Raw genomic sequence first — 13,225 nt, 5'->3', positions numbered from 1 at the left:
GTGAGCTTGGGCTTGTTTTTCTGTAAAGCGCTTGTAAATATTAGTGGTTGCAGGTTGTTGCGGGGTTTTTTTTTGGGGGGGGGGCTTGTTTTTAAAGTGTAGTTGCTTATTTGGCCTTGTCTTCAACATGTTTTCCATTATTGTTTAAACCAGTGGTTCTCAAACATTTTCATGTCAAGGACCCCCAAATTAATATTAATTTGTCCACGGACCCCCAACTGAAACATATTTTGTGACAGGGACGCCCATACAATATCTGTGTATTTGAAATGTTTCAAAAACATTCTACATTTTTCACTTGCATTGTGAGCTTGCAGATTGGCTATTTTCAAATAGCCGATGTATATAGGTTTAAAGCGCTCTTGGCACAGCTCAGTTTTTTTGGTTGCCAGGTTGCTTATGTCTCTCGTAAGATCTGGCAACACTGGTAGGAGCACCATTCATCCACAGAGTGTTCAGTAGGAGAATGGAAAAGGTTCATCATCATTTAGCCGCACAGCTGACTCATAATTCCATGTCTCTCTGAAACTAAACAAGAGGAGCGCAAACACATCTGTGTGTGTGTGTGTGTGTGTGTGTGTGTGTGTGTGTGTGTGTGTGTGTGTGTGTGTGTGTGTGTGTGTGTGTGTGTGTGTGTGTGTGTGTGTGTGTGTGTGTGTGTGTGTGTGTGTGTGTGTGTGTGTGTGTGTGTGCAGTCTGAACGAAACAAAGGACAAAGGAACCGAGCCACATCTTAAAGTAGCTCCAGAGATGTACTGTATCTCTGCAACCAATAAGTACAATACGTACAGGAAAACTCTTTAATGTGTGGCGTTAACACATTCCGTCAACACGCTTTAGCAAATATAAATGGGATTGGTATTTAAGATAGTCAAAGGGGCAGTGCCCTCCATACCCTCATACCTGACTAACTACTTCTCCAAAGTGAGTGACATCCACAGCCACAACACTAGAGGGACCATGATCTTGTTCCACCCAAATCTAGAACAAACATGGGAACTTTCTCATTCTACTGCTCTGCCACCAAAATGTGGAATGCCCTGACACCATCCATTAAAGGATGTGTAACACTGGTTTCTTTCAAATCTGGCCTGAAAAATCATCTATCAGGATATACCTCTAGGGGACCACAATGTAATTTTCCCATCTCCTTTGTACATAATAGTGTTTGTTTGTATTTGTTGATGGTTATTGTGTACATGTGTTATGCTATGTTGATGAATTGAATGCATTGGACCACAATGGAAACATTTTTGTGTTATCCTTTTAGCCTAAAATGACTTAACCCATTGATACCTGGAACGCATCTGTGTCACTTTAGATGTCTTTGGCTATTAAAAAATAGCAGATATACAAGCTCATAGCGCGGCACCGAGTGCCGCGCTATGAGCTTGTAGATCTGCTATTTTTGAAAAATCGTGAAAATTGTTTTTTTTATTTTTTTTTCAGAAAAACTGTTAGGATTTTGAAAATGTTTAGAAGCGGCCTCAGGTCTTAATGGGTTAAGGCCTTTGCAGACAGGGTGCGATCTTTCGCGCGGAAAAAACTGACAACATAATTTTTTAAATGAACACATGGTTCTCAATGACCTCATGCACACCGGCTCCGAATTTACCATGCGGCGATGCGATGCGGCGATGCGTTTTTTTTCCAATCGAACCCAGTTCGATTTGTGCGTCTTTTCGCATGCGGTAAAAACTGATTGACTAATCGCACCCTGTCTGCAAAGGCCTTTACTGTACCACCACGTGCTGTTTTTTATTTCTGACTAATAAAGTATTCAATCAATCAAAGAAATTGTTGCTGTTGGACGGACACCTTGTGTGTCCAAAACAAAACAACCTGTGTTCCAGTTGATCCAATGTAGTTATTAGTCAGACGTTCTTGTTACTACTTTTCATTGGTTCAATATTTATGAAACCCACAGGCAAACTTTTACTTAAAGCTATTGAAAACTAATATTTTTTGAAACGTTGAAATATGGAGATGAGAGGTTTCTGCCCGACAACAAACAACAGTTTGTTACATGGATGTGAACTCCTAAAATAGTTTCAGAGCTTTCCCTTCATCGTCATGGGAACAAAGTCCCTCGAAAAACCCAGATGCTTGGAGGAGGTGGATGTTTGGCCACGATGATGTAATGCAACACATGTGTAGACACACACACACACACACACACACACACACACACACACACACACACACACACACACACACACATTTGCGTCACATTTAATCCCATTTAATACCAGCGGGGGACAGAATGAAGAAGTGAACGTTAAACAACAGCCTCATCATGCTGAATCCTGTCCTGTTGATATCAACCGCTAAAACTAAAACATCCTGATGTGGAGCACCAGTGTGATCTAATTTGAGAATGACGACACTAGCACTGACTCCTATTGTAAGCATGGAATGCAGAAATGCTCGTTCTATCTCAATGAGGAAGTTCCAATGTTTGGAACTACAGCCCTTAGCGGCCCGCTTTGCGGCAAGATCAAAGCGTGACGTTACTCTCTCTCTCTATGGGTCTATGGAAAACGAGAGAGAATGATTGTTATTGGATGTTAGGAAGGTAAAGGGGTGGGGCCATGGGGTTTGACCCCACCCCCCCAGACCCTGGTTTGGATAAAGCAGTGGTTCTCAAACTTTTTAATTTCAAGGAAGCTTGGAATACATAATTTAGGCCACAGACCCCCATAACTCTTGACAGTGTACAAATGGTTCCATGTGTACACTGTCAGAGTTACAGCCCTTTCCGGGTCCATTTAGTTCCTATATATCAATAATTTAGCTGGGGACCCCCTGGAATCCCCTAAAGGAACCCCACTTTGATAACCACTGGGCTAAAGGACACACGGTGGGGTTATGATGTAGGGATGGGCATTTGGACTTTTATTTTTGTAAACGTGTAACCTTTGTAATGTGGCTGGTTAACCGCAGTTATGACATCATATCAATAAATAAAGTGCAGTCTATACTGTATGTGTGGGCAGTTCAAATAGGGCCTAAACATGGATTTGAACATACATTATGGGCCCTAATTTGCCTTGCCCCTTATGTCTAATTTTTGTAGGCATTTTTTACTATTTTGCATAGTTCAAATAGCCGATCTACATCAACACGTTGTGAGCTTGTAGTTTCGGCTATTTGAACTATTTTAAAATTTCAAAATAGTAAAAAAAACAGAGGTACAGTTATACAATATTGATAAAATATTTAAAAAAAGCCCTGAGGGCTTGTTTCCATTGTGGTCCTATGTATTCAATTAATCAAGGGTATAATTTATTTTGGCAAGCTAGAAGACTTGTCTAGGTCCAGTTGCAAATTGCAGACAGGTGCTCTTTTATGGTTGTTTTGAAGGAGGGTGTGGAGTCTTTTGGCTCCTCACCCTTGGCTGTTGGTAAGGCATTCCACATTTTGGTGGCATAATAGTAGAATGAATTCATCCCCATGTTTGTGCCGAATCTGCTACGTCCACACCAGCGGCTACAAAGCAACAGGGTGCAATTCTTTGTTCAATAGAAGTCATCGACATGAAAGCTACAAAGTGTAGCTACAAAGTTTTCTGACCACTTAAACCCCATATACAACACAACGTGGTGTGTGAGCTTATAGATTGGCTATTTCAGTCGAATGTTCACCCCACATAGGGTTCATGTGGTAATGCCATTGTGCAATGGGGGGGGCCGCACCCAGAGGCTATGGCTATTTGGGGTTCCTATGCATGGAAAGGTTTGGGAACCCCTGCTTAGGATCGCAGTAACTTTAAATATATATATATATGGTTGTGGCCTTTGTACTGTTAACTATTGCTTTGTGATGTTGAGATACTAGAACAGAAACTGCTTCAAGCGTTGAGTGAATGTCGTCTAAACCCAGTGTTTACTTTCTGACGAATATGAAGTTGTTTCAATGTGAAAGACAAAGGAACAAAAATGGCACAGTTTCCTCTTTTGTTGCAGTTCATAGATCATGTTTGTGTATCTCTCTTTGTTCAGTTTTCCCCCAAACGTCTTACTTTCTGTTCAGAAAGATCCTTTTTTTCCTTCTTTTTTTTTTTACACAGCCATTTTCAACATTCAGCGTCTTGGTTCACTTGAAGTCATTACTCTGTTTCTGTGGGAAAAAAAGAAAGACAAATGTGAGAGAGACGAGAACTAGGAGGGTGTAATCACGCTGAACGAATGAGAGAGAGAGACAGAGAGAGATTTGGCTCAGAAACAGCTTAAGAGATGGAGAGACGTATGGATATCAAGATGCACACAGATAGAATGATAATCACAACCAGAGATGGATGGATGGATGGATGGATGGGTGTATGGATAGATGGATGGATGGATGGATGGATGGATGGATGGGTGGATGATGGAGGTTATGGGGGTTGTTTTTGTTGCCATTGGCAGTCAGTCCTCACCGGGGCCACATGTGGAAACAATCAGCCACACACTTCCTGATAACATCATCCATATAGACAGAGAGAGAGAGAGAGAGAGAGAGAGAGAGAGAGAGAGAGAGGGAGAGGGGGAGAACGGGAGAGAGAGAGAAAGAGTGTAGACTGGGCCATGTTTCCCAAACTCACATTGACGCGTGTGTGTGTGTGTGTGTGTGTGTGTGTGTGTGTGTGCGGGCGCGTGCATGCGCGTGTGTGTGTGCATTTTTCAAACAGTTTCTAGCATGGTATTCTATTTCTTCTGCACGTTATTGGTCCAAAGATTAAGAAAGGGAGGGGGGGTGGGACAAGACAAAAACGCAAGCAAGCTACAAAAACCAGGGACAGAGAGGAAAGAAAGGGAGAGTCAGACAGACAGACAGACAGACAGACAGACAGACAGACAGCGTCTCAGATGAACGGTATTGTCTCTCTCTTTCTGCCCTAATAAAGCAAAAAGAACCTCCTCCACACACACTGTCTGTCCACCAAGCTGTCCTTCCACACACACACACACACACACACACACACACACACACACACACACACACACACACACACACACACACACACACACACACACACACACACACACACACACACACACACACACACACACACACATACGCACACACACACACACACAGCCCACATACAGGCTGACGGCTGTCAAAACAAACGCACGCCTAGCTGACCCCTCGGCCCGCCGGCCGGCCCTCCGCACTGGGCTGAGGATCAGTGTCATTCATCCTCCCTCATACAGTGGGTGTCGCGTGCTGAACATCCACCATGTGTTTGAGCAGGAGGAGACATGCTAGAGTCATCTTCCTCCCCATAAGGGGAAATACAGGGGTATTTCACTTTAAAACACTGCTGGGGTCTACTACTGTACGTGCTCTAATATTTAGATACTAGATATTGTTTTTTATCAGACACCCTTCCTCAGAAACCCTATATTGTAACTTCAAACTCCATTTTAACCATGATAGACTAGATTGAAAACACACATCCCTGGTTCTGGTGACTGATATTGTCCTTCTAATGTAATGCGTGAGTAATTAAAATGAATATCAAATATCTAAATATTGAATCAAGTAACTTAACAGCTGTCTGCGGTGCACACAAAAGCCAGAGTATAGATCCGAGTAGTAGAGTAGTTAAAATGAGCCCTGTACAGTGTTTTAAAGGGAAATACCACTTTAATACTCCATAGACCTGTCAACATTCCTGTGAATGTTTTTCTTGTTCTTGCTATCAGACTCCTATTATTATTGTGATTCATCAGGCTCTAGTAAAGAAAGACTGTGCACAGGGTACATAAATAGGCTAAATGACCTGTTCTTTTTCTGTTTTGTACATGTTTCCTGGTTCAGTGGGTTTTCTGTGAGCGACCCACCCAGCACAGTTCCTCATGTCTGTTGGTCTGGTGTAGCCATGGTGATTGGAGATCTCTGCCTAGCGCTACATCTGGGGACACCTAATATCAATGCGGAGCCAATGCAAATATTTTAGGGCGGTCCATCATATTGGGACGATTGTATCAGGGGTGGTTTTCAAGTGGGAGGTTTGTCAGTGGAGGTTTTTCTTAAAACGTCACCAGATGTATTGGTAGGCAGAAATTACAGATGATCATCAGGCTACACCAGGGTTTCCCAAACCTTTCCCATGCCGGCAACACCACAACAACCAAGTCACTGGCTGCTTCTCCCCTATAGTGTGAAATGGCTTAAAAAACGTAACTAAAACCAAAAAGCTCACAACACGTTGCGACAGTGTCACCGTTTTAGTTTTTCATTTTTTTGCCGCACACCCCATTTTTGGCCACTTTGGCCCCTACATAACATTATGTGTAAACATCCTTTGTCCAGTGAATCGATAGTGATGGTGGTGTGATGTGGTGTGTGTTTCAGTGCCAGACAACCCTCCAGCCAATGTGAGCGCTGTCCTGAATGGAACCGACGTGTTGGTGGCGTGGACTCAACCTCCTGGCAAGCTCAATGGAGCCCTAGAGGGATACCTGCTGGAGTACAGCACTCCTAACACCGAGCAGGTAGCACACACGTACATTGCATTATATTACAGTTATTTAGCAGACGCTTTTATCCGAAGCGACTTACAATAAGTGCATTCAACATAGGTAGGGAACGAAACTACTAATCACCAGAAGTCTTAAGTGCATTCTCTTCTAAAACAAGCAACTAAGAGTATACCTAGCGCTAAGGTAAAAGTGCAATATATCAGCTACTTTCTTAAACAGATGAGACAAATAGGAAAATCAAATGAGCAAGAGCTAAAACAAATACGTGTATCGAATAAACAAGATCCAATAAAACAATAAAACAAGAGCTCGTACCACTAGTTAACAACAAGTAGGCAAGGCGAAGAGAAATATTCAAAAAAGGTCAGAAGAAGTGTTGGGTAATATAAACAAAATTCATACCACTTTAAAAATGGATTCACAATTTAAACTGGCAGGAAGAAAATCCAAACAATATAGGCTACTAACTAGGCGTATATGAAATAAATTGACAAAGACAAAAACTAGCACACAATACAGTTTCTCTTAGTTAATGTTATGTTTTTGTTTTGTTTTGTAAAGCCTTGTTTAGATTTTTATTTCAGCTAACTAAAATGTAATTTGTCTTTGTTATTGTAACACAGAGTGTCACGTCACAGTCAATACTGATCTGTGTCATTTAAGACATTTATTTTTCTTCTTTGTTTTGGTCAACAGGTCCTTCTGGACACAGGATTGGACACAGATGTGTCAATCAACCTGTCTCTCCCCCTGTCCAATGTGTCGTTCAGGGTGTGTTCGTACACGGGGGCGGGGCAAGGACCCTGCACCCCCATCCAGACCCTCACCCTCATCACCCCCGGTGAGTAGCTCATCATTTATGTCATGTTGATGTTTATGTTTATTTATTTGACATGGACATCACAATCACATTGGACGAACAAGATGCATTGTTTAAAGTGTATATAGCATGAGTGCTATGTATTTTCAACACCTGTCCACAGGAGGCTTTTCTAAAATAGAATAACACTAGTATAATGGCAACTTTACTTATCCAATATTATAGCCAAGTGTAAAACCCAATCAAGTTTAAAAAAAAAAGATATACTGTATATATATGATAGTAATAATTAAAGCAGCACAATGTAACTTTCATCTTCTAACCCGTATTTGAATGTGGTTTCCTGCGCAAGTGCTGCATTTTTTTACCATTGAGCTAATAGAGCCTGTGTGCTTGCTCAGGGGATAAATTTAATCTTGACCATCGGGTCAAAATTCATGTCAGATCCTATGTGGTGAGACAGACACGATCTAAATGTCTCAATAGAAGAGCAGGGAGACAAAATACAACCACCCCCAATTGTATAAGTTATATTGTGTGAACATACTCTACCATACCGATTGGACCAACAAAAAACAACATTAAAAGAAAGTGACATACAGTAGTGATGGTAAAATGGTAAATGGTGCATTTATATATTTATATAGCACTTCTATCCGAAGCGCTTTACATTGATTGTGCCATTAACCCATTCACACACACATTCATACACCGATGGCGGAGGAAACCATGCAAGGCACCAACCTGCTCATCGGGAGCAATTAGGGGTTCAGCGTCTTGCTCAAGGACACTTCGACACTAACTCTAGGGGAGCGCCCCAGCCCGGGATCGAACTGGGAACCTTGTGGTTTTCCAGTTCACTCTACCCGGCCACTCTACCCCTGAGCCACTGCCGCCCTAGTGAGACTTCAACATCATCAAAATCAGCCCCAATACATTAACTTGTGAAACAAAAGTACATATAATCATTCCAATGTCATAAACTATTCATGTGAGGCATAGTTGATTTGATTTCAACCATAGTTTGAGTCCTCTGTTAAACACATTACCATCTGTCTCTTGTTTTAGATCCGTAGGCAAAGATACTTCGGCGTATGACAGTGTGTGTCGCTCACCAAAAATACCTACTGCAATATCTACAGCAGTGGTTCCCAGACTTTTTAGACAGACAGACAGACAGACAGACAGACAGACAAAAACAATGTAATAAAAGATATCTATTGACAGAGATAGAACACTGTTTGTCCAAAACGTCTGTGAACTTCTGTGTTCTAGATGAACGTCAACATTTGAAGGTCATAATTTGAAGGTTTATTTCATCTTCAGGGAAAACAATAGCGATACTGAAATAGATATCGCCTCCCCTTTGATGTCAAAGTCGTAGTTTTGAGATGTGTTTAAGCTATAGCAGAAAACAGCGGAGCTCATGAAAGAATAAGTGCATGTTTTGTTTTGTTTTTGTTTTGTTTTGTACTTTCTTTTTCTCTGAAATGGTAGTGGTAATCAACCTGAAAACAATAAACCATAATGTTATGATCTGCTTCTTTATCTCACAGGAATTGAGAAGTCTATAGGTGAGTAACAGTTGATTCACTTAATACTCTCTCTCTCTCTCTCTCTCTCTCTCTCTCTCTCTCTCTCTCTCTCGCACGCACACACACACACACGCGCCCACACACACACACACACACACACACACACACACAGTAGAAGTGATCTTGCGGTGTTTTCATCACAAGGCAGAAGCACTTCTCCTTCTACCGTCTTTGAAACCTCTACTTCCCTTCATATGAATCTCCAGGGAAAAAGGGAAGGAAGAGAGAAAGGAGAAGAGATGATGACCGCTGAGAGAAACTGAGATGAGGGGGGGTATGCGCTCCATAAATATTTAGAAGAGACTTCGGCTCTGTAGCATCTCTGTTTGCTTAGTCTAATAGAGTCAGACACACTATTCACACCGCAAGAATGAGAGAGGGACATGAGAGAAAGAGGGATGGGGGGAAGAGGGGAGAGGAGAGGATGGGGGGATGAGAGGAGAGGATGGGAGGGGGTTGAGAGGAGTAGGCCTGTCACAATTATTACATGGCCATTAGTTGAGATAATCGCAATTATTTTGCATAAACGTCCATGTTGAAAAATGTTCATACATTTTCAAACATTTTCAAACAACGCGTCACTTCGCAACACGATGTAAGCTTGTAGATCAGCTATGTTGGATGTTTGGCATTTGGAGCAGAGCTGGAGAATGAGACAAAGTAGCAATGCACACAATGCATACAATAGTTCCATTGACACAACAAAATAGCATCAATACAATGAAAGACAAGGTTTCAAACGTTTAAGGTCTTCAGCTTCCAAATGGAGAACGAATACCAAATTTGTTCTCAGCTTTCGCTAGAGGAACTCTGAATCAGAACAAAGTGTTGTGAATGGTGTCATGGATATGCTGTGTACACACTGCACTCCAAAGAATGCGAGCACAACTCAGCCACAAGTAGTAGTCTGTTTACCGGGTGTACGGCTCAGAGCGGTTCATTAGCCCATTCAAAAAGCCGGGAAAAGCATCTGTCATTTTAGATTTAAACCACTTTAACCATTATCTTATACTTTGGCTATCATTTTGTATATATATTTTTTAAAGCGAACATTGGTAAACCTTTGCTTCTGGGGATTCTACAAATGTCTTCTAAATCTTAACAGTTTTTGAAAAAAAAAATGTTGCTATAATCAGTGGTTCTCAAACCTTTTCATGTCAAGAACCCCCAAAATGATATGTATATGGCCGCGGACCCCCATCTCAAAATATGTTGTTCCAGGGACACCCAGAAGCAAAGATTTGAGTAAAAAAATAGCTTTAGAAAATATATAGATTCAAAGATTTGCACACATTTTCACGATTAAAAAAACAATAGCAGATATACAAGCTCATAGCGTGGCACTCTGTGCTGCACTATGAGCTTGTATATCTGCTATTTTTGAATAGCCAAAGAAATCTAAAGTGACACAGATGCGTTCTCGGATTTAAAGGGGGTATAGGCTGATTTTGCCGTTGGTTTAGAGCATGGCAGGCTGCATAACACTGGCCTTATAGTACACAGTGATGTAAGTAAACCCAGCTGCAGCTAATCAAATTAGTAATGGGTGTGTCAATACTGTCTATCATGCTTGTACATTGGCATACCCTTGGCTTGTTGTTTATTAGTCTGCCATGTTTTTAATCTGCTGTAGTAAAGTACATCAGCCTAGGGGTTCATGCCCCTTTAAAAAGCAGAAGAAAGCCAGCTCTCATATGGGAGTGTCCTTCGCCTGTCGTCAGATAGGCTTCCTCAGTGTGATATAGAAGGCACCAGCACGTTATCAAGGCTCTACTGTGACACGTTCATGTGCTGCTCGTCACTTATCTGAAAAAAGTACCTGAAGGTCAAGGATACTACCATGAATGCAGGCATTCTTATGCTTTGAATGAATATACATTATGTGTTTATCTACTGTATGTACTCTCTCACTTCTCTTCAATAATCCCCTCACTCTCTCTCTCTCTCGACATGTTCTTCTTTTAACCACTTAAACCCCAGCATCTGTATTGTGGGGAGAGCTTTTGCTGAAAATAGCAGATCGACAAATGATGGCAGGATTCACAACTCGTCGCGCTGCGATGCGTTGTGAGCTTGTAGATCGTCTATTTTCAGCTAAAGCTTTCACCACAATAACAGAAAACTGAAAAGACCCTGAGGGACTCCGGTCAACCATATAGGATTTAAGTGGTTAAACTTTTGAAGCACTTTGTGACTTTGTGTCTGTGAAAGGTGCTCTACAAATAAAATATACTTACACTCCCCCTCTCCCCCCCCCCCCCCCTCTCTCTCTCTCTCTCTCTCTCTTTCTCTCTCTCTCTCCCTCACAGGTCTGTCCACGCCCCCGGCGTTCTCCTGGCACTGGTGGTATGTGGTGATGGCGGTCTCCATCGCCGTGGCCATCGCCGTGCTGATGGCCGTCTACGTGGCCAAGCTCCGGCGCAAGGAGACGCGCTTCGGGTGAGTTTAGTGGACTGTTACTGTCAGTAGGCAAACCCAAAGAGACAGAGAGAGAGAGAGAGAGAAGACTTGTTTTCAGCCCACAACCTTCCATGCATTCTTATGCATTTGGATGGCATAAGAAGACATCTGTTTTAGCAGACCCAACGCCACCATTACGACATTCTTTCCAATTAGGGTGTAAAGAAAGAGGCAACCCTCACAGCTGTGTTGTGACTCTGCTACAGTGAAGAGGGATTGCTTATTTATTTACTGTATACAGTCAAATCGTATACCAAATAAATTGTGCTAAATATCACTGAATGGTTCTTTGGCTTGTAATCATAGGGAACCTATTTTGGTGCTATACTGTATATAGCACCTATCTTAAAGGTTTTGTATATCACCTTTGTCAAATAGTGCTCTATAGAATCTCCAAACCTCCAAGGAACCGTACAAAAACTGTGAAGAGTCTTTGTATGACAGTGGTGATATGTTCAACCACCGCAAAGGACCACTGAAGAACCAATATAATGTGTGCGTGCGTACGCATACATGCGTGATAGCATGTGATGTGTGTGTTTACCTTGCTTATTGCAAGTTGCTCTGGATAAGAGCGTCTGCTAAATGCTACATTGTAAATTGAAATAGCAAAGTGTGTGCATGTGCAGGGAGGCCTTCGAACCCATGATGGAGAGCGGGGAGATGGTGGTGAGGTACCGCGCACGCCGCACCTACAGCCGCAGGACCACCGAAGCTACCTGTGAGTCCCCTGTCTCTGCATGTCACAACAGCACATATGCCTGTCCCTATTGTCCTTCTACTGCAGGAAATGCAATGTTCCCCTACAGCAGGAAATACTGTATGTGTCCTTCTATAGCAGTAACATTTTTTTAATAGTTATAGTTATAGTGCTCATTGTGAACGGCCCTTAACTCGTCCATTTGGGTACATTTGTGCACTCTCAGAGGATTGATTGAGGATTAATTATGTACTGATGGCATTTCAACAGGACTGACCTCACGTCCTTGGGTGTGTGCATGTTTTTTAATGTCTTTTTAGGGAAAGTGTTAAATCTGTTCCCCCTCACAGCTGTGAAAACAGACTTGGTAGCGACACAGTCAGCGGACCTTTCCCCACAACACTACACCTTCTATACCACAGAAAAGTGACCTTTTTATCTGCCTGTAGCATCACATAGCTTCATGCAGGCTAAATGCAGTGATGGGAGATCTCACTCTGTGAAATCTAGTTTAGAGCGTGGTGAACGCAATAAACACAGCTGCGTGCCTGGCGGAATGCACGCACACTCGCACGCACAAACGTTGGTATTACTATAATTGTGAGGACACCGAAACTTTAGGACAGCAGTTTTATAAATTGTCTCAATCGGGTGGAAACACGTCCGTTGTGAGCTTGTAGACTATTTTTGGTTCTCAACACCAGCGCACAACTACATAAATCAGGCATAAATCTGACCCTAACCCTAACCTAAACCCAACTGCTAATGCTTAAAGGGATAGTTCACCCCAAAGATGACTTTTTTTCTATCAATTACCACCCATGGAGCCTTGAATTCATGGAGATTTTTTAGTTTTTGTCGCATTCCTAAGCCAATAATTTGATGCCCGGCGGAGTCTCCAGTAGGAGACTCAATGGAGACTCTTTGGAGTCTCTTACCAGAGGCTCCGCTGAATCCTTTCCTAATGTAAGCCAAAAAAAAACATTTATTTTGTGAGGACCAGGAAAATTGTCCTCACAATGTCGAACAGTATTTCTCAAAATCTCGTACTTGCAGCGCCATTTACTGACAAATATAGTAATACAAGTACACACACACGGCTACGGGTCTCGTCTGTGTTTTTCGCCTCAGCTGAGTGCTTGCTATCGCAGACATGAATACCTGTTGTGGCAGAGCGCCG

At 42.2% G+C, this 13,225-nt stretch overlaps 2 protein-coding genes across 2 annotated transcripts in view; one reads left to right on the top strand and one right to left on the bottom strand.

The window, feature by feature from the left end:
• LOC311049831 (galectin-4-like) overlaps nt 1-13,225 on the bottom strand; it is a 459,606-nt gene that overhangs the window by 412,856 nt on the left and 33,525 nt on the right. The gene's annotated exons all lie outside the window — the stretch shown is intronic.
• axl (AXL receptor tyrosine kinase) overlaps nt 1-13,225 on the top strand; it is a 57,059-nt gene that overhangs the window by 33,426 nt on the left and 10,408 nt on the right. Inside the window, exons 8-12 of the mRNA XM_084065116.1 lie at nt 6,343-6,482; nt 7,167-7,311; nt 8,847-8,864; nt 11,195-11,324; nt 11,975-12,066. Coding sequence (XP_083921242.1) covers nt 6,343-6,482; nt 7,167-7,311; nt 8,847-8,864; nt 11,195-11,324; nt 11,975-12,066 — 525 coding nt within the window. The remainder of the gene's footprint in view (nt 1-6,342; nt 6,483-7,166; nt 7,312-8,846; nt 8,865-11,194; nt 11,325-11,974; nt 12,067-13,225) is intronic.

Source organism: Gymnoscopelus microlampas (genome assembly GCF_963454915.1).
Source record: "Gymnoscopelus microlampas genome assembly, chromosome: 8".
Classification (NCBI taxonomy): Eukaryota; Metazoa; Chordata; class Actinopteri; order Myctophiformes; family Myctophidae; genus Gymnoscopelus; species Gymnoscopelus microlampas.
Note: the sequence above shows the minus strand (reverse complement) of the source record. Positions and strands in the feature narration are given on the sequence as shown.